Source organism: Carettochelys insculpta, chromosome 4, assembly GCF_033958435.1.
Source record: "Carettochelys insculpta isolate YL-2023 chromosome 4, ASM3395843v1, whole genome shotgun sequence".
In the NCBI taxonomy this organism is placed as follows: Eukaryota; Metazoa; Chordata; order Testudines; family Carettochelyidae; genus Carettochelys; species Carettochelys insculpta.
In genome coordinates, this window is record NC_134140.1 from 125,831,695 (window position 1) to 125,853,043 (window position 21,349).

At 42.7% G+C, this 21,349-nt stretch overlaps 1 protein-coding gene across 2 annotated transcripts in view; it reads left to right on the forward strand.

The window, feature by feature from the left end:
- The first annotated feature begins 654 nt into the window (after positions 1-654).
- ANTXR2 (ANTXR cell adhesion molecule 2) overlaps positions 655-21,349 on the forward strand; it is a 166,700-nt gene continuing 146,005 nt past the window's right edge. Inside the window, exons 1-7 of one of the 2 annotated variants that reach the window (XM_074993748.1) lie at positions 655-1,246; positions 4,304-4,375; positions 7,245-7,316; positions 14,179-14,260; positions 15,323-15,430; positions 15,539-15,607; positions 16,518-16,598. In XM_074993748.1, the coding sequence (XP_074849849.1) occupies positions 1,104-1,246; positions 4,304-4,375; positions 7,245-7,316; positions 14,179-14,260; positions 15,323-15,430; positions 15,539-15,607; positions 16,518-16,598 (627 nt within the window). In that variant the 5' untranslated portion in view covers positions 655-1,103. The remainder of the gene's footprint in view (positions 1,247-4,303; positions 4,376-7,244; positions 7,317-14,178; positions 14,261-15,322; positions 15,431-15,538; positions 15,608-16,517; positions 16,599-21,349) is intronic. The other variant, XM_074993747.1, reaches the window with a different exon arrangement.

A 21,349-nucleotide genomic window follows, 5' to 3' on the forward strand; every position in this document is an offset into this window, starting at 1 on the left:
CTGCCCTACACCCCAGCAAGCTTAATAGGATCTGAAGAATAGTGACAGAGAGATAGTGGTGTTAGTCTGTATACTATCAATGCAAAAAAAAAAGCAGTCGTGTAGCACATTGTTAGCCTTTAAAGTGCGACATGACTGCTTTTTCATTTTGATAGGATCTGAAGAAGTGAGTCTGTTCCAGGAAAGCTCACCACCGAATAAATCATTCTGTTAGTCTTCAAAGTGCTACATTTCAGCTGCTTTGTTTTGTTGAGGCTTTAACTCACTTAACTCACTTGCTTCCATTTGAAGCCTGGGGACCAGGGCCACTGTGCTCAGCATCTAGCAGGATGGAACTCTTAGGAAGAAAAAAAGTTACCCTCCTGGGTGACCACAAAAAGACTTTTGCCCGGCTTCTGGTGGTCGCATGGCACAGATTTAAAAACAAACAACCCCAGCCCCTGACTCCGGGCTCTTGGGACGCCTTGTGCGGTCGAGTTCCAGCGCGGTGTGACCGAGACACGCAAAGTCAGAGCACATTTTCCCAGCCCGGGGCTGAGGGATACGTCTATTTTTTGCAATGCGGCCGCTGAACCTAAGGCAGGCGCCTCTGATCCTGGCCTCGCTCCCTTAGAAGCGCATGGGGGCGGGGGGGGGGGCAGAGCCACTCCCTCTCCCCACCCCTGCCGCAGCCCAGCCGGAGTCGCCTGGTTTTTAACCCCTCCGCCTTGCGTCCCAGGAGCTGCCAGTGCCCGGGGGGGGAGCCGCGGCGCGAGCGGAACCAGCGCGCCCATTACTCACATCCTGAGCGCACAAAAGGCGCCCGTTGGCCCGCAAGCGAAAAGTTTGTGCTGCAGGGGGAGGCGCGGCGGCGGCCAGGGGTCGCCATTGCGGGCGCGGAGGGAAGGAGCGGGCAGCGCCGCTCAGCCGAGCCCAGCCCAGCCCGGGAGGAGGAGACGCAGCTGCTGCCGCGGGTGGCGGAGGCCCCGGGAGCCGCCAAGAGTTTGCAGCGACTCCCTCCCTTTGTCCTGGGAGCGCCCCTCGCTCGCCGCCGCGCGCGCCGGCTCCCCCTGGCTGCCCGGGCGGGTTGCGGAGCGCAGCGGGCCGGGCCGGGCCGGGCCGGGATGGGGCCCCGCCGGGCGGTCCAGCGGCTGCTCTACCTCCTGCTGGTGCTGCTGCTGGTGCTGCTGCTGCCGCCGGCGGCCGCCCAAGTCGAGGACGAGCCTTCCTGCCACGGGGCCTTCGACCTCTACTTCGTGCTGGACAAGTGAGTGGGGCGGCGGGCACGGGGCGTGTGTGTCAACCTGGAAGTGTGTGTCTGTGCGCGTGTCTGCGTGGGGCTGTCGGTGGGGGGTGGGGGGGCTGTAGGTGAGGGGTGTGTATTTCTTTGCATGGAGGAGTAGGTGGTGTGTGCCTGAGTAGGGGACGTAGGTGGGGACTGCATGGCCTCTTTGTGTGGGGCTGTCGGGGAGAGTGGTGTGTGTGTGTGTGTGTTTGCATGGGGCTGTAGGGGAGGGTGTGTGTGTCTTTGTGGGGTGGTAGGTGCGAATTACTTGTCTCTCTGTGGGGCTTTGTAGGTGAGGGCTCTGGGCCAACTTGTATAGTGGAGGTGCTGAGAGCCATTGAACCAACCTGTTAGTCCTTTACATGATGAAACCACTTCAAACCTAAGACCCTGTACTCCTAATGCCAGTGTCGGTAGTTGGGGGTGGCTCTCTTCATGGGGATGTGCATGCGTGTCTGTGTGGGGGTATAGTTAGTGTATATGTAGGTGGGATGTGACTGTCTCTATGGGGTGTGGTTGGAGGGCTTGTGAGTATATGGGATGGGTGTCGCTATATGAGGATGTAGGTATGCGTGTGTCTCTTGGTGTGTATTTGGGACATGTGACTCGTTAGGGAGGTATAGCTGGGCCTGTCTCCCTTTGTGAGGGGTATGTTGTGAGTGTAACTGGGGGAGGGCGTGGAGGAAGGGTTAGTGTCTGCATGTTGCAGTAGGGATGAGATGGTGGGGTTGTGTCTATGTTTGCAGGAGTGTAGATGATCAGTGGATGTCTCTTTCTGTAAGTGTTGGTGTACATTTTCTGTGTTGTGTGTAATTGGGTGTGCATGTCTGTTTAGAAGTGTCATGCGTGTGTGTGTGTGTTTGTGCCTGTATGAGGTTTACTTGGGGTGGGTGGAGTGGATGAGTTTGGTCCCTCCTCTGTTTGTGGTGTATAGGTGGGCTGTTGGGGTTGTTTGTATGTGTGTGGTTGTAGAGGATCGTACGAGTAAAGTTTGTGCCTGTGGGCTGTTGTCGGTGAGATGTGCAAGTGGCATTGTCTGTCTGTGTGGGTGACCAGATGTGTGGTGAGGTTACCTCCAACTTTGTGTGTCAGTTAGTTATAGCAAAATATGGTAAATAAATAATAGAAAAGGGGTTATGTGTTTAGTTCTTTTGAGAGTACCACAGGGTATATGGGGAAGTGGCTGTAGATGACTAATTAACTCAGTTTGGCATTGTCTTTGGAGGTTTGAATTTCCCTGCCCTGAAAGGTGGTGACAATATCTGCCTTGAGGCCTAGTGTAGATGCTTGTGCTCTTTTGCCAAGAGCAATCTGAGCTCTAACTGGAAACTGTTTATCTGTAAAGTTGGAATAGTCTGACATTCTGAAATTTGATTTCCATCCAAACTAGAGCGAACAGGCCCACAGAATAAAAACTCTGGGGGGGGGGGGGGGGGAATGTGATTCAGAGCCATTATAATGTTCCATTTCAGTAATGTCAAAATACTTAATTTTGGTGTAGCAAACCCTTTTTGTTCCCATAAGGTTCAAGTATTGCAGTATCATTCTATGTTTACTACCACATACAAATATATTTTATTTTTAATATTTTAACGCCATACAAAAAAGATCTCTGTTTTGAAAACACAAAGCAGACAGGAGTTATTGAAGTAGAGAAAGTGGAAGAAGACCTGCTGATTGAAGTTTCAGGAGAGAAGCTGAATCAAGAAAGAATTTGTGTACTTGGGAAGTACTTTGTGCCATCTGAGAGAGATCAGGAGAGCTGAAAAGAAAAATATCCAGTGTACATGGGCAGTAGTGAAAAAAGCAGCAGAAATACTGTGTAACTGACAATTGAGTAAGAAACTGACAGGAAAGTGTGAATTGCGTGGGTTTGTTTTGGAAACAGTGGGCCTTAATGCAAGGTAAGATGATACAAGTAGTAGAAAATAATGTACTGAGGAAAATGGCAGGTAGGCAGAATTACATAGAATGTGCATTGAAGAAATTAGAGGAAAGGTGAACATGGATTTGTTTTTCTGTGGTAGACTGGCGAGTACAGGGTTGAAGTGGGGTGGAAGTAGGATAGGAATGGAAGAGGATCAGCAAAGACAGGATTGGAGGACGAAAACAGAAAGAAAGGCTGTGGAAGACCAAGTTTGGGATGGAATGACTGCGTAAAGAAAAGTTTGAAGAGAAAGGGACTGGAACTGCAAGACTGGTGAACTTGTACTACAAAGTTGCAAAGAATCATGAGCTCCTCTGACCTTCTGTAGCCAGAAAGAGAAGCTGAAAGAGAATTAATTGAAACGATAAAGTCAGAATGAAACATTTTCACTTTAATGAACCATCTCAACATTGCAAGTGTGCTGGAGCGGGGACAAGTCTTTTTGTTCCGTGTTTGTCCAGTGCCTTGTGCACTGGCCCTGGCCCATGACTAGGGTACCTCGGCATTGTAGTGACATAAATAATAATAATGATCAAAACAGAAAAAGAAAATCAAAATGAATTATTTTACCTCTTCCCATGCAAATTTTTATTGAAATGGACATATTTCCACAAAACATTTTTTATTTTGACTGTTTTCTGACAGACAACTGTGCCACAGACATTTTTTGACCAGCTCTAGTCATTGGAATTGTCTGCCATCCCGCTTCTGGGAGAAATAAGTTTGTTCATAGTGTGCCACTTTCATAGCAGTAAGGTAGATTGATGAGATGCAGACCCTCAGTTTGTGATATCAATAGTTACTGCTTTAATCTGTGGACCTGGGAATCACAGAGAAGCACATTATCTCAAAACTGTCATGTGCAGTTTCCCTGTATTGTGCCATATGCTAAATGAATGCGGTAGCTTGACAGATTGTCACAGGAAGATGATATGGCAGAACCACTATGAACCTACTGGAAATCACTGGAAATAATATAGGAATGTATTATTGTAATACCACTTCCTCCTCCTCTCTTCCTGAAAAATATTAAATGGAAAGAAATATTTAAGTTGTAATATTTATTACTTGGGTTCCCTGAGCTAAGACATACTAATCTGTTTTCTTGTCAGATCTGGGAGTGTAGCACAGAACTGGATCGAGATCTATGATTTTGTGAAACAGCTCACAGACAGATTTGTGAGGTATGTTTTCCTTTTGGTAGTTTCTGCTTTTAATTGACACTGGGGTATGTTACAAAACGCATCCTTTTTGGAAGGCTATTGATTGTAAATATTTCATAAGCATAGTAAGCATTGGAACTTTAATGCTCAAGTAGAGTGGACAATGAACTCTGATTGTATGATGTCACCATGTTTATTTAGAACATATTTAAAGATGCTTGCAGATTAACATTTTACTATTGGATCCTTAATTTATTTTTATAGTTGACTAGGTTTTGTATTTTAACATTGCATCTCACATAAATAGCATCAGTTGTTTCTGATATATTACTTTTTTGAATTTAGTATTACCCTAATTTTAGAGATCATGATAACGACAACATGAAATTTGAAGTGAATATTTTGTCCAATCGAAAAGTGAAGGAAAGCTTTTGCTTTTAAAGTGCAGGTATTTGTTTAAAGTTTGTGCCAGGTGAATGTGACTTGTGCACATGCAACAAACTTTATTTATAAATAAGATTTCTTCTCTATTGACAAATGCCACTGTTATAAATTGGCTTGCTGTATTTCTTTTTTTAAATTAGGAATTAGTGTAATAAAACACCTTCCTGTAAAAAATAACCCACAGATACAGGATATTACGGGAGTTAATTTTTTTCCTGCGGAAAATGAAATACACTAGGCAATTGTAAGCTTGGCCAGCTAATGAAGAGAACATGAATAAGAGTTGCATAATTAAATAGTGTATTCATCCATCTCGCTGAACTCAAATTACATGGAAAAGAAGCCTGGGTAACAAAGTTGAAAGTCATTTTGTAATTTTTAAAAGAGTGAGAGAGAGAGAGAGAGACTCTCAAGAGGCTTTGGCCATTCCTCCTTTCAGTTCATGGTGAAAAGGGCAAGTCCGTTCATTACAAAGCCACTAGTGTATCCTCAGTTGCAGCCAAGTGACACACCCTTTTGCAACAGCTGGATTAGAATGTGGTCTGGCTGTGTCAACTGCAGGGGACAGAGTAGATGATCCTGATTTTTTTTTCTAAACAGTTTACACCCATACCAAGGCTCTTTTATATTGCCAACTAATGTGTAGTGTCCTTCACTATAAACTACCAGCTCCCTTCCCATTTCAAAATATTAGGTATGGAAAGAACAGCAGAGTTGTGTAGTAGTTGTTCTAAAGCTGTTCAGTTTACATGTGGTGAAAACATTGAACAGGTTTCATTCTAAAAATTACAAGATACCAGTGTGAGCAATACGTCTTTTCTGTTTTGATTCATTGTCAGGATGTAGGCCTGCAGCAGCAGTATCACACATTCATTTCCTGTGTTACATGTGCACGACATGGCATGGGATCTGTGCATGTATGTGAATATATTCCCGCACATCACTATAGAGTGAGTGCTTGGATAGTGCAATGAAAATAAGGATCTTTCATGCAGAGGATGTTTTATGTATTTTTAATGAGCAATTCAAGTAGTCAAACCCATTTATAGCTGAGAGGTAACATAAAGGATTTACATCTCAAATACAAAGATCCCTCTTATTGACTGCTTATGTTATCTGAAGCATTGTATTGACAACTGCATGTGACAACTAAATGGACTAAAGGCTTAAGTCTGTCTTTTTTTTTTTTTTTTTCCTTGAGGCAAAACAGGAGTGAAAGGACTAGGGCAGCGTTTTAAATCAAAGTAGACTGCAGCAGATCTGTCACATTCACCCTATAGTTTCTCTGCTTGTGATAAAAACGTGGGTTTTTTTGGAGTTATCATACATGAACTAAGATCATTCACGTTATACGGATTATTTCCTGATCTTTATTAATGTTAAGCTAATATAGTCAGACACACAAATATCATAACTCATAATTTCAAGATCTATTTCTAAAATACATTTAGGAATTAAAATGTTATGATTTCGAAAAGGAGAAATGAGATGCCGTTAGAATCTATTTTACAAACGTCACTGTCTAGGCCATCGACCGCATCAGTTTGTCTTGGCGTGGGGAGGAGGAGGGCTTGTCTTCATATATGTTTGTTATATAACACCTACTTAATATTAGTAGGGGTTAAGAATGGACATCAAGGGAACAGACAGATCCCTTGCTAAATAGTGTTTCGGTTTTATTGCTGATTTTGGCATAATGTGTATGGCCCAATAATCCTTTTGAGAGAATTGCTTTTAGCTGTTATCAGTATCTATGAAGAACATTGGAACTCGCTCATTGAGGAAATTGCAATTAATGTTTTAAATAAAATAGCCAATATCAAACCTAGAATAAGTGGGTGCTGCTATTTTAATATTACTAGTGTTGTGCCTCCTCACACCAGATAAGAATTTGATCCAAACATAATAAATTATGTCAGGCTCAAACTTTTGTGCAAATCCAAGTTTTATGCCCATAACAACCAATGCAAGTGTGTAAATTAGAATTGTACATGTGCAAAAATGTGTGCGCACAAATCTCCAAGTTGAATGTGCACCTGTAGTGGGGTCAGTACAAAAATGTGCATGCATGCCTTAAAAATCTGAAGCCCCATTCTGTTGCAATATACAGATAGCAGTTCTGTGCCTGAATTTTTGATGTTAAATACGTCAGCTTAACTTGGTTTTATCTACAACATATGACAAAGCAAGAAAGCAAACAAGTTTGCTTCTGAATTTTGCAGTGAATCAGTGCAAGAAAGGTATGAGCACAAGAAGTAAACAGCTCTTCAGTTTCTTTTTTCCTTCTGCATATTCTTGGTTTGTAATTCAAAAGTGTATGCTTTGCAAATAAGAGGTTAAAATATTACTGATAAAGAGAGCAAAAACAAGGGCGGGATATACTGTACAAGGCTTTCTTTCCATTTGTCTAAACTGCAGGGTTTTTTTTCTTTTCTTTTTTTTAAAGCCCCCGGATGAGATTATCCTTCATTGTGTTTTCTACTCAAGCACAGACCATTATGCCATTAACTGGAGACAGGTTAGTTCATTATTCCTTTTCTTTAGGGCTTTTACAAGATTAGATAATGTTAGCAAAATGATTGATACTTTCAATCCGTAGCCACTAAGAAAACATCAGAATCATAAGGCAGTAGTGCATGTCTCTGTTTATTTTTGTGAACATGCCAATGGACAGTCCACTAGGACAGAGTGAGAAAGAGAGTCAAGTGCTCTAAGTTCGTTGTCTCATCTCTGCCACTGACTTAATTTGTGGCCATAGGCAACTCACTTTGCCACCCTGTGATTTAGCTTCGTCAAAATGGAGTTAATGATTGCTTGTATTTGTCAACTGAAATTCATATGTAAATGCTGCATTCAAGACAAACTCTGTTACATTGAAGTAATATCTCAGACTAATGTTACATTTTATGTGGAAAAGTTACTTTGAACCAGGAATTTTTTTAAAGAAAAAATCTGAAGTATTATTGATTTCAGAGTAGGCATTAGAACGTGTGCTGGTATCTGGGACCACCCTTAGTCAGTGGATGTCTGGTGGACCTGGTAGTCAGGGCCATCCCCAGGAGGATGTAGGACAAATCAGCCTGTATGGGCTCCCTCCTGAACAGGTGCTGGGGGCAAGGTGCCCTGGAAAAGGGAGGAGTCTGGGATGGAAGGCAATGGATCAGCGTGGAGCTGACATCTTCCAGTGGCACTAGTGTGCTGGGAGCTGGCAGGCCAAGGCTGACTGGAATCCCTGCTGAGGCCTAGTCATGACAACATACGCACACTGAAGTGTAGCACCCTGCAAAGCATGGCACCCAGCACGTCACCTGATTTGTCTTACCCAAGGGGTGGCGCTGCTTGTAGTTGGTGTTCATGGCCTTGAGTTAAGGAGGAGTTTGCCGCACATCTTGTCAGTTGGTTTGCATATCGATGCTGGCATGAAAGGAGACTGCTTGCTCTGTCTTCAAATGGAAGAAAGCATGAACACCTCTGGGAAAGTCAGGGAAGAGATGGAGGGAAACCTCAGAAGGAAAAAAAAGAGCCGTTAAGAAAAATACACCATTCAAAGGGGAGACTTGCAAAATGAAAAAGTCACATCTGAAACAACAGGAAATCTATATTACAGTGCAGCTCTTCCTGCAGAGAGTCATTGCAGTGTTTTCATCGGTCACCACTCTGGATTGTTCTCATGTCTAACTCCTGGAGACTTAGATGTTTTCCCACAGTTGCTTTTTGAACCATATCAAAGCAGTATGAAAGGCCCCAAAACAGAGCAGCTTGAGAAAATGTTGATGGGTTGCTTATTTCAAATCGTATGAGGAACTATTCTGGGATTATGAACAGTTTGTGAGGTTATTAAAAGGCCATATAAACTACTTGTGAGGGACAGGGGAGAGATGTTCCCCTCTCTCCGCCTCCTAGTGTGTGTGTCAGTGTGCTGTCTAAATTAGGCCATGTTCTAGCCTATTCAGTTAGCTACTGTGTTTTGTAATAAGCCAGACAAGAAAACAATGTAACAGAGAGAAGAGGCCAAGATTTTCAGAACTGGGTGCCTCAAATTATTCTTCTAAGTTCACACTTTGGCAGCTGAAAAATCGGTCCAACTTACAAAATTACTAAGCACCCAACATTGACTTGAACTTCTGGTTTGTGCTGCGGGCTGACACAGAGAGGGGTGAGGTTATAAACCGCAGATCTAAATACTGCAGAGAGTGCAGGATGCGGCATTTTAGGCCTGCTGCAGCACCTGTTGAAGTCGATGGGAGTGGTTTTCTCTGGATTTCAATAGCAGTTTAGTGCTCTTTGGTGTCCCATTCCGTCCTGAATACTGAGAGTCGCAACTGATAGTTTGCACTTTTTTGAATGCCTGAGCAGACTTTTGGCTTTGCTCCACATAAGCACAAGTGCTGTTTCAGGGACTTGGTCTGATATGTTCTCTGTTGTGTTAGGGCATTAAAATATATTTTTCCTATGAAATCAGCTCTAGAAAGGAGAGTTCTGGAGAAACCCATTTCATTATAAATGAGTTCATCTTTCTTTCATTTGTCATCCAACATTTCCTGAGGTTTTGATGCATGTAAATACTGGGGGGGGAAAACAAATTACTCTCTGTGTGTGTGTGTGTGGGGCGGGGGGGGGTTGTGAAACAAAATGAGGAAGATGGGTAGTAATAACAACAATCATGTGCACATGACTGAGTGGAGAGAGTTTCAGTGCAGCGATGTTTTGAACAACTTTGATCCTAAACCTTAAGGGTTCCAATGGCTGAGAACAGCTCATCGTGTTTGGCTTCCACTGGCTCCTGCAGAACATGTGGGTCTCAGCACACAGTGGTATTGGGGACTTAGTGGCAATAGTACTGTTTGGTGACACAGTAGCTTTGATCTGTTTATGAGTTGTTCTTCGTTACTGGATAATTCACAGAGCTCAGCAAACTGGAGTCTATTTCCATTCATTAGTTCAAGTTAATGAAGTTTTATTTAATTTTAATGAGCACAATGCTGATAATTTACAAGCAAGGTTCATACTGATTTTTACAGCCTAGTTCAACTCTATTGACCTATGGTGTATTCATACCATAGAAGTAAAATCTAAAAGTGAATTTTGTATTGGTCATAAGAGGTGCCACAGTGACTTTCCTGGAGGCTAAAATCACCTTTAGCCACAAAAGAGTACAGTTTTATCAAAATGGGTGGCTAGGAAAAATTAGGCATGTTTTTTACACAGGATATAGGCATCCCCGTACAGTAAACTCTTTCATATCTGGCAGCCCTGGGCCTGGGAGGTTGCCAGATACTCAAATATTCTGGATAATAGAGAGGTATACCTAGCAATGCATAACACTGAAGGGGAAAAAAAAAGGTTAGATATTAAGAAACAAAAATGTAGGCAGGGTACTTTATTTACCAACAACAGTAACATTGTAAACTGTCAACTTATACTGTATTGTCTGTATTTATTTGTATTTACTTTCACTATACCATGCTTATGGAAAATGTAACTAAAATTAACTTATGGTTAAAATGCTGGTTATTTGAGAGTTCCAGATGATAGAATGCTGGATAGGAAAGACTTTACTGTATATTTTGTGTATTCCTATGACTGGCTGTATGCTGGCAGATATAACTAGTTTCCATATCCTGCCAGCTACAGCTGGTGTGTGACTCAGACCCATGGCCATATACATGGTGTAATCCTGCTGCCTTCACTCTAGGCAGAGCTCCATTTGAAGTTGCTATGTACTTTATGACTGAGGCTCACAGGATCAGCCCACAGTCTTTGTGTATGGTTTTGTGGTACAGCTGTGCTTTGTTAGCGAGGAGGCTGAGAATCCTTGATATGTATTTCTGGGTGATGTACTCATGGGGGTCAGCATATACTTCCAAAAGCCTGATGGTGACGTACTCAGGCGATCTTGACTAACAACATGAGATGCCAGTCGGTACAGAGTGGGCCAGTAAATCAATATGAATTTGGAACTGGCCTACGGGAACTGAGAGTTCCAATTTGGAGAACTTCATAGCTTTTTATGAAAACTAGGGTTTACAAATTAGACTCACCCTCTGTTGAATTTACCATGTGGGACTTGAGGCTTATGCTGCAGAAAATTCCAGCTACCACTGAATTCCATTGTATTAATTTACAAGGGCAAAATCTTTGGCCATCAAGACGTGGCGCTCAGCAGTTGCTTTAGCATATTTTTTTCCAATGTGCTCTCTCCATCACTATCAAACAAAATTTTGTTCACCTCCTGGTGCATGTCAGAAATACATTTGTTTGCATTAATGCATAGGAAGATGGCCTGTGCTGCATGGTCAGCCTGCTTCTTTTTATATGATCTGCCTTTATCAGGGGCCTGATCCAGAGTCTCTTGAAGTCAAGGGCCATATATCTTGACAGAGTATCATATATGGTCTTGTCTTAAGTCAGAAGGCCTTTAAAATTGCTAACACTTTAGCAACACTCAGAGTCCTAGCATAGATAGGCCACTGGCTGCTGACTTCATTTTCAGCACTGTATTAAGGCTCAGTTACATAACAGTGTCAAAAACCATGTCAATAGCTGTCAATACTAGGCCTCCCTGTGTTGAAGCACCACTTCAACTGGTAACAGCTATGTAATTATTCAGTCAATTCAAAGCATCACATAGGTACAGTGAGGCCAGGTATACACTAGGCAGGGAAGTCGAATGTAGATGTGCAGTTCTAGCTTGGCACTTGCTTAGCTAGAATTGACTTATCTTTAGTTGACTCACCTGGCCGTTCTCACCGGGGGAGGTTGACAGGAGAAACTCTCCTGTCAAGCTCCCTTACTCCTTGCAATACTGACGAGCAGAGGTTGATTGCCAACCCCAGATAATTTGATTTTTGTGCATTTCGACCAGGTAAATGGCAGAACTCCCAGTGCATTTGGTAGGGCCAGGATTTCATTGGCAGTCCTTGGCCTTAGGGAATTTACAATCTAGGTTAGACAAGACATGATGGAAAGTTTGTAAGAGTGGTGGGGTTTGCTTGTAGAGGAGTTATCTCAGTAATTATGAACTATGAAGAAGAAGAACAGACAGGGTAGCTATTATAGATTACATGAGCCTTTTCTAAAAGACAGAGGTGTGATGTAGCACATATGTTGAATTGAGAAGAGATGTTATATTTGTAATCATTCAGCCTAAACACAGACAGGCTGCAAGCTACAGACTGTAGTGAACGGAATGATTTCCGCCTCCCGCTCCCTCCACCTTTTGTCTGACTTAATCAAGCTCTGTAGGCTTCAATTATGATTTACTTCTTTGTACTGCAGCAGGGTCTGGGGACCCGCTATCAGCAATCATCAGCCTGTTATGGTAGGCACCATATAAACACATAAAGACACTGCCTGGCAGTGTTCTCTCTCGTTTTTTACATGCTGGTGTGGAATAAATTTGTTGTGCACACCGATGTGTGTGTGGATGTGCACTACCAGTAGAGAGACATGCTGCTGGCTGTAGGCACTCTGCTAATCAGCTGGATGGTATTTGGATTTCTCTGAGGGTGACCGGCCAAGTGCTCAGTTTAGAGGGAACACTGCTCCCTGCTGGAACAGCTTAAAATCTGGTGACCGTAGCAACAGATACAGGCCTGGGAGTACAGAAGCGAGGAGGGGGAAGGTGGTGGTAGTATGAACCCCCTTGTTGCAGTGCTTGCTTTGGTACTGGAAGACAGATGGTGACCTGCTCTCTGCTGCTGCAGAAGTTATAGTTTTTGTTGCCAAAGATTTCACCAGAACCTACTGCAAAAAAGAGGCATGGAGGTGCCAACATGTCCTGAGAGGCCTGGCCCTGCGACATGCGGGATAAAACTGAGCTGGTTGTATGGGAGCTATTTTTGCAATATGAAATCTGTTTCAGAAACTGGAACTTCAGTTGCTGTTTGTTTCTTGGCAAGCAGACCGTTAATGCCTGTGGACATGCTGACACTCATTTCTGGCAAGCACTAAGTATGTGGTTTATAATCTGCATTCATACATAATCAGTTTCACGTTGTTTCTATAGATGCTGAATGTAAAATATTTGGATCTAACAGATTGTATTGCCTTACGTAACTTGTTCTCTTCCATCTATTTAACACAGAACCTCTTCCTTTGCCATTGCACCTTTCAGTATGGATATCAGTTGCTGAATGCAAATTGAAAGTTACATCTACATATTGTACTTCTGGAGTAAACCTTCTAAAGACAGAGAAACTTAATCAGTGGAACCAGTTACTTGTGCATATCATTCAGGCTGGATGGCATTCCAATTCTTTCTTTCTCCCAGCCTGAAGGAAGGGTTCCCTACCCATTACCTTGCTGTCCCTCATTACCTTGCTGTTCCCTACCCATTACCTTGCTGTCCCTCATTGTCACCTGTCTTTGTTGTCTTTTGCGCATTCTTGGCCAAATGCTGATCTCCTTAGTAGGACAAGTGCCCATTGACTTCATTGAATGTTTTCCCAAGTGAAAACCTGAGGTTATGGGCCTCTTAAATACGTTTTGTTGCTGCTGATCGTATTCAAAATTATTTCCTTTCCTTCTGCCACTTTGCTTCTGCAGCCTCATTCCCACAGTATTGAGCATCTCTCAGTCACTGGTGGATTTATCCTTTCAGTGTTCTAGTAAAACAAAGGAAGCTGTGTCGTCCCCTTTTTACAAATGAGAAACTGCAACCCAGTAGGGTTAAATGATTTCCCAGAGGTCACCCATGAAATCTGTGGCAGAGCCAGGAATTGAACTCAGCTCTTCCGAGTCCCAGTCCATTGCTTTAACTCAAGAACAGCTTAAAAATGGTGTAGATATTTTTAGAAAAGGGACTAATTTAATTAATGTAATACTGTCTTAGCAGATTCCAACTCAGAAATGGCTTCCTGGCAGTTTTTGTGATGGGATAGTCTTTTGTGCTGCTTGCAAAAATCACACTATGGGTCACAGTGGATTTCTTGTTTCAATTTGTGTGTGCCTGGAAGCCTCCATTTTTATTATTAAAAATGTATGTAGGCAAGCAAACTAAGTACAATTCCAAAGTATGATGCAATTCCGTTGGACTGTTTGGAATTGGTAGCTGGATATGGTTGGCAGCTTAACTCCATCTGAAACATGCCATTTTGATCTGACTCCTGCCAAGTCACCAAAGCATAGTGCAACACAGGGACATCATTTGTGTTGCCACAGCACAGCTCCCCTTGTGATGTTAAATTTGTCTGTACACAGTGTTCGAGCTGACTTCTTTTTCGGGCATGTTTTAATGTCAGGGTGATGCCAAAACCCTCTCTTTGTGCATTATGACACACAGGCCATCAAAACGTGTTAGTTTTACCATTTGTCTATGTGATTTTTACCATTGTTTATTGATTAAATAAGCTTTTGTCTTGTTTTCTAATTATTCTCAGGAATCTGATTGCAGAAGGCCTCAAAAATTTACATGCGGTAAAGCCAGCTGGTGATACATACATGCACGAAGGATTAAAGCTAGTAAGTTTTCGTAGTCCTGTTCATAACTGATATGAAAGCACCGTGAAGTAACAACAAAACAGTACGCCTTTAAAGCATTTCCCATTCATATGTTGTTACTGGGTCATTCAAACAATAGTCTTTAAGGGCCAAATCCCAAGCTCCTTATTCAAGCAAAGATTGTACTTGGAGGAGGAAAAGACCCATATAGGGAATTGGAAATACTAAGAGGTTTTCCTGTGAAGTTTTTACGTTGCTGTTGAGAGGCAGAAGATGGATCTTAGTTTTCCGGTATGGGATAAATAATTAACATTATATAACAGTTGCAGAAATAAGTTCAGTAAATAACCACATCAGCTTTATAGTGTTGCTATTATTGTTGCTAGTGTTGCTATTATTAATACAGCACCTAAAATGTTCATGTTTACAAACATGGACAAATTGCTAACTCTTGTAATTTTATCGGGAGTTAAAGATGCAGGCCCTTTAGACCAGGGAATCTGTCAGAATCTGACTTTTTTTAATTTAAAAGAAAAAGTAAGTTTCTGGCCATCATGGCTGTGGAGAACAGTCTAACAGTGTGTCTTTAGTTCATCCTAATGGTAGAAATATTGGAAGACAAAAAGAAATCTAAATTTACTATTAAAAACCCTCATTTTAAATCTGAATTAATTGTATTTTGGGGCTTGGCTGATGAATGTTGAAGGTTTGGGTTTGGCAGTATTGAAAGTAAGACACCATAAAGGGACATGATCTTCAGAAATTGCAAACTCTGAAAACTGTACTCCTTTAAATGTGAATCAGGCCGAGGACCCAAACACTGGGAATCGCAAAGTCACTCATAACTTTGGAAAGTGTTGGCCATGCTCCTTAGAATTGAATTACAAGTCAAGCCTGGGATCCAACTCTGGTTTAAATTAATGAAAAGGTGACGGGAAGAGGAGGGAATTGTTTGAAGAGGGGAGTAGTTTTAGGCGTGGAGTGGATCATTCAGTCCTACTTGATTGTATTCATTTAGGAGAATCATCTTGGTTACAAGTTCAGGTATGACAGTAAACTGGATAATTTATTGTACATTTCCAGGCAAATCAACAAATTGAGGGAGCAGGAGGCGCCAAGTTCTCCAGTATAATAATTGCTTTGACAGATGGCAAACTGGATGGTCAGATCCCATTGTATGCAGAAAAAGAGGTGAGTCCTGAACTGCAATCGCCTGTGACATTCTGTTGTGCTGCTTGTGTCTGTGTATAGCCTAGTGTGTAAAAGGTGTATTTCTTTCTCCATTTTATTTTGGAATAGGCAAATAAGGCCAGAGCTTTAGGGGCTAGAGTTTACTGTGTTGGGGTCCTGGATTTTAAACAAGAACAAGTAAGTGCATTTTTTACTGTTATTGCTTACTAATGTCTGATTACAAGTTATAAGGCAGCCCTCCCTGTGGTAGATGAATGTCTTCTCCAGAGTTGGAAGTAGATACTTAGACATTTGCTTATTAATAGAAGTAAAAATTATGAGTGGATTACTCTGTTTTATTCCAGAAAAGATCCCTCACTTACTGATAGCCACCTGAGTCAGATAATTTAGGTAAACTTTCCATTAAAGGTTAACCAGTTTAGATCACAGCTTGCAGGAGTACAGTGGCCATAGATAAGCTTTGAGTTGACTGGGGACAATAGTCTTTGTATTGGAAAACAAAAGAAGGACTATTGTCTTTTTTTCATCAACTGAAAATTTATCTGTAGGTTCTGTGCTCCTGGAAGCAGAGCATTTGCTGAGTTAGCAATATAGAGCAGATGGGAGTGGAGTAGGAAGACTTGTATTTTAAATGGAAAAGTGTACAGAAGGGGCCTTATACAAAGGATATGTGGAAAGGCCTTGTAACATGAGACAAAGCTAACAGGGAAGCACAAAACTTTGTGCCATCGATTTTTCTTTCTCTGTTTTAGAGCTGATTTTAACTCCACTCCAAGAAGAGAAGAAAATTTACTGTCTAAAATTATCAGGATGTAGAGATCCCCTTCCTTCTGGTTTTCTTTGAATCTGAGTGGTTGCTGCACAGCAGGATTAGCATCATATCATGTTGCAGCAAACACTTCTGTTCAGAAAACTCAAAACTACTTTCTCTAGCTGTGGGCCAGAGGCTCCAGGGGATCCAGGATTTTCATTCCCTTGCTTAATTGTACATCCTATTGTTTTTAGTCATATGTTTAGAGTTTTTTAGGATGAAAAACATTGTGCAACATATATGTGATTCCAAATTTTTTGTGTTTGTTTTCCAAAGCTTGAAAAAATTGCTGATACAAAAGAACAAGTATTCCCAGTTACTGGAGGATTCCAAGCACTTAAAGGAATCATTAATTCTGTGAGTATTATTAAATACATATTCTCAAAACTTTTGAAACAATTTCTTTGTTTCTGTTGCGGCTTGCTTTTTGTCAGGAAGGCAATTGGGTTATATTTAAGATAGATTTAGTCTAAAGACTTGATCATGTAAGGAGCTGATTGTTTCCTGAGAGGTGCTGAGAACCACCGAGCAGAATTGGGCCCTAAATTCATAATTCCCAATCATCAGTACCTTTTGCAGTATATTTACCCTTCTTACCTTAGTGATGCATTTCCATGCATTGCTCTTGCCTGCCATCCACTGAATTGGATGTGATCTGACTCAGAATCGAGTTAGCAAAATGCAGGCTAATGGTTTCCAGTGCAATGAGGTGAAAACTTTTACTGTTGTGTGATCTGGCAGAGTGGTACAGCTGTTCAAACATCTTGAGAACATCTGGTTTTAAAGCACTTGATAAGTTTATGTATGGTACTAAGCAGAAATTAATAAGGATATGGAAGAATTCTGGAAGCATCTCTTGAACCTGTGCTTTTACACACTTTTTCTCCCTGTAAAAATACCGTCCGTTAGTTTGGTTTATTGCTCCTGCATTTGTGCATTTCACCAAAGGGTCCTCTTAATGAGTATGGGCAAATGTACTGATAACAGGGATGAAAACATGAGAAGCAGTTTGTGATGTTGATGTAGTCAGGAGCTAGGCTGGATTTGAGTTGGTTTGGTCAAGTAGGCATCTTCATTTGTATGGACTGTAACTTATATGTTTGGTTTTAGAATAAATTCTGTATACTTTGGATACTCATCAGCACACCAAGGCCTTGAAAGATGGCGTTTGTTGTTGTTGATTATTTGTGTTGCAACAGTGCATACATTGTAGACAAGAACACATTGTGATGGGTACTGTACAGACCCAGGACAAAAAGACTGTCCCTGCCCCCAAAGAACTTACTATTTAAGTATAAGGCAAAAGACAACAGATGGATACAGTCAGAGGAGTGGAGGGAAACAATGAGACTATTGGTCAGTGTGAAAGGCAGTGATCTCAAACTGGTTTAAGCTCCATATGCTGTTTGCCCCTTTTATTCATAAAGGGAAATAGTGCAAACTGAATGTCAAATGTAAGGCTATAAATATACTGGTGAATGAAGCTCTTTTCTCAAAACAAGACCTCACTGCTCTTTATTTCCCCTCCAGCATTTTTTTTTTAAAACAAAGGACACTACTTATAAGGAAGTTATGAAATCATGAATTTGTCCCACTGTTCTTTCATTGAATAATGTGGTTTTTCTCTAGAAGTTACTGATCCAGTTGAAACTACTTTTTTTTCCTCTTTGCTTTCAATATGTTGTTTTAGAAGGTTCTTTGTCCAATCAGAGGAGATGCGATCATTCTATTCAGACTCTTACTCATCTGGAGTACTGTGTCCAGTTCTGGGCCCCCAATTATAGGAAGGATGTGGATACACTGGATAGGATCCAGCAGAGGGCGATTAAAATAATTAGGGGGCTGGAGCATATGACTTATGAAGAAAGGTTGAGGGAATTGGGACTGTTTAGTCTGCAGAAGAGAAGACTGAGGGGGGACTTGATAACAGCCTTCAACTTACTGAAGGGAGGTTGCAAAGAGGCTGGAGAGAGGCTGTTCAGTGGCCACGGATGGCAAAACACGGAACAATGGTCTCAAGTTGTGGTTAGGAGGGTCCAGGTTGAACATAGGGAAAAAGTTTTTCCTAAGGAGGGTGGTGAAGCATTGGAATGTTCTACCCAGGGAAGCAGTGGAGCCTCCATCCCTGGAGGTGTTTAAGTCTCACCTCGACAAAGCCCTGGCTGGGCTGATCTGATGGGTTTGGTCCTGCTTAGGGCAGGGGGCTGGACTTGATGGCTTTTTTAAGTCTCTTCCAGCTCTATTGTTCTATGAATCTATGATTCTATCTTCCTTAATAGATAGTAAATCCATGTGGCAAACACTAGGGAATGCCTGCTTGGCGTTGTGAAAACTTTAACGGCTAGTGCCTCTACTGATGTAAATCATTGTAATACAGTTAAGACAATGAAACTAACTTGATTTACACCAGCTGCTAGTCCCACAATTCACTCTTGTTAGAAGCCAGATAGTGACTCCAATACACTCTTCTTCCAGGTTCAAAGGGGAGGGGAAGTATAGCTTCCTCAGGAGTCTAGCTTATGGAAGGTACAAATGAATTGGCTCTTGCATCTGTCCTCTCACTGTTTTGGCCACCCACATGCGCTGGTCAGGGACGCTCATTTCTAGGCTGCATTTGTTGTCTGCCTGAGATGGCTGAGAAAAGGGTCGGCCTACCTGCATTGTTTCACCCCAAAAACTTCTGACCACCACGAACCCTCTGCCCTAGTAGAAAATGATGTAGCACAGGCATGACAAACTCCAAGCCTGCCGAAGGGTGCACAAATGAAAACTGATAGCTTTCAGAGCCACCAAAGAAAGTGTAATTCTGTCTGAAAGTCATAATCTAATAATTATGTTTTAGGTATGTTTTATAATATTTTTTTCCAGATGTTTGAATATAATATAATGTAACTTAAATTTAATACTTAATATGAATTTTATTAATAGTTCATAATGTGTTAAGTTGTTTGTGGAAATATAATTTTAACATAAGTATAAATTTAAGGTGCTGGAGGAAAAGGGAATGAAGAGGTGGTGAGGAAACAGTATCAATAAGAGAATGAAACTGTCAGGATCTCTTGATGGGCGATAAAATGGAATAGACTCAGTAGGGATATGGGGAAAATACACAGTTGTCTAGATGGAGGGGTTGGACAGTGTGGGGGAAGATAAGAAGGAGAATGTGGTGGGATCGGGGGTTAGGGGATGGAGTTGAGGCGAGGTGGTGGTGGAAGGCAGACGATGAAGTGTGGCTGCAGATTTAAGCTAGGAAGTGAAATGAGAGAAGAGATGATGGCACAGCAAGTGGGTAGTGGGGCTGTATGAGGATGGGGGTGGGGAAAGAGAAAGTAAGAAGGGCTGGTGAGAAATGGAGTGAGTTTATGGGAGGTGGGTGGTGGTAGGGAAAGTGGTGGTTAGCCACTGAGCCAACCTGCTATGAACAGGGGTCCCAGCCAGTTTAGACCTCCCATGAAAGTAGGTGGCCCTCTGCCTAGCCTGCTCGGCCTGGCTGGCACTCCTGCTGGAGAGTGGGGCATGCCCCATGCCCTGACCTCCACCCATCTCCCTGGCAGGAGTGAAAATGATGGGGAGACATGCTCAGAGCCAGGACTCTCTTACTCGCTTTCTGGAGGTTGGGGGGGTGTTGGTGGCAGCAATAGGAGGGGAAGGTGGAAAATGGGGGGAGGAGGGCAGTAGTGGGGGATACAGTGGGGAAGGGGCAGATGGGCTTCCTGCCTTATCAAAGAAGCTTTTGCAGAAGCCATCTGAGATGCAGCTGGGCAGGCCCCAGGCCCAGCGACGGCAGAGGCTGATGCTGAGCAGGAGGAGGTGGGTGGCGGTGCGCACGTGCAGGAAGCAGGCGTACAGCACCAGCAGGCTGTGGCGCAAGCTCAGGATGCCAGTGGTGATGATGAGCAGCACCAGGAGCTCATGGGTGTTGGGGCTGAAGAGGGGCAGGTACCCAAGCTGCTCCTGCTGACCTGGGCTGAACAGCGGGCTGGGGTGCTGCCACTGCCATTCCCGGGCGCAAGAGGCGGGGAGGAGGAGCTGCTGCTGTCCCCAGCCAGACGCTCGCTCCCCACGCAGGCAGGGGATGACGTGTCAGGCTCCCCTGCTGCATGCGCAGGGCGGGCATGCAGTCCACACTTATGTACTTTATCAGCCTATAGTCGTGGGCCATGAAAAAATTTAATCAGGCCGCATACGGCCCAGGCCACATGTTTGACAAGCTTGATGTACAGTGAGGTGAATTTAACCTTAGTTTTTCAGGGTGAGATTTCACCTAAGGAATTCAGCACCAGCTCCCATTGAAATTCAGCTTTCTTTGCTGTTTGTGAAAATTGAACCCTTAGTTATGTAAAGATTGCATCATTCCAGAAATCCTGTGTGGGACCTACTTACTTTTTAGGGAGGTTGTAGTCTAGATCTTAAACACATTGGCTGTTGCTTGTAAGCTGTAGCTGAGCACTTGATCAGTGTAGATTTTTATTTAACAGATTGCAGCTTGAGCAAATGTTTCTGAACTTAGCTGATTGCTTCTGTCTTTCCATGGAAAGCTTGTGTTGCAGGTTGTCAGGAAACACAAGAAAGGGCTCATTTCAGTTGTGTTTTTTGAGGTAAAACACAAAAATTGTCTGGTTGGTGTTTTTTTTTTTTTGCTTTTCAGAAGCTTTTTGGGTGTTTTTTTATTTTGTTCTTAAGATGAAGACAGTTTCTGATTCAGAGCCACTGGCTCTAACTTCTAGTGTTTAAATGCTTTGAGAGTCAATTAAAGTGATTCATTGTCATCTGTTTCCCCCCGGAAAATGTTATTGATATGGAAACTTGGAAGTGGGGCACTATCAGAACTACTGGCCCATTTCCAAGGTAGTGGTTGAAAAGTGCACCAGTTAGTAATGGGTCTTGGGCTAACTTTTCCACCACAGGGAAACCCCTGGCATCAGGGAATGGCTCTGAGAGAGAGAGGCAGTGAGGAAGGCAAAGGTTGGGGGCAACTACTGGGGCCTTTCTCCCCTGCCTCCCCACTGCCAGACCCTTTTACTGGTAGCAGGTAGACACTCACCGCGTCCCCACCATGCCACTGTCAGTAGTGTGCAGTGTAGACCAGTGTTCCTTAAATTGTGTTC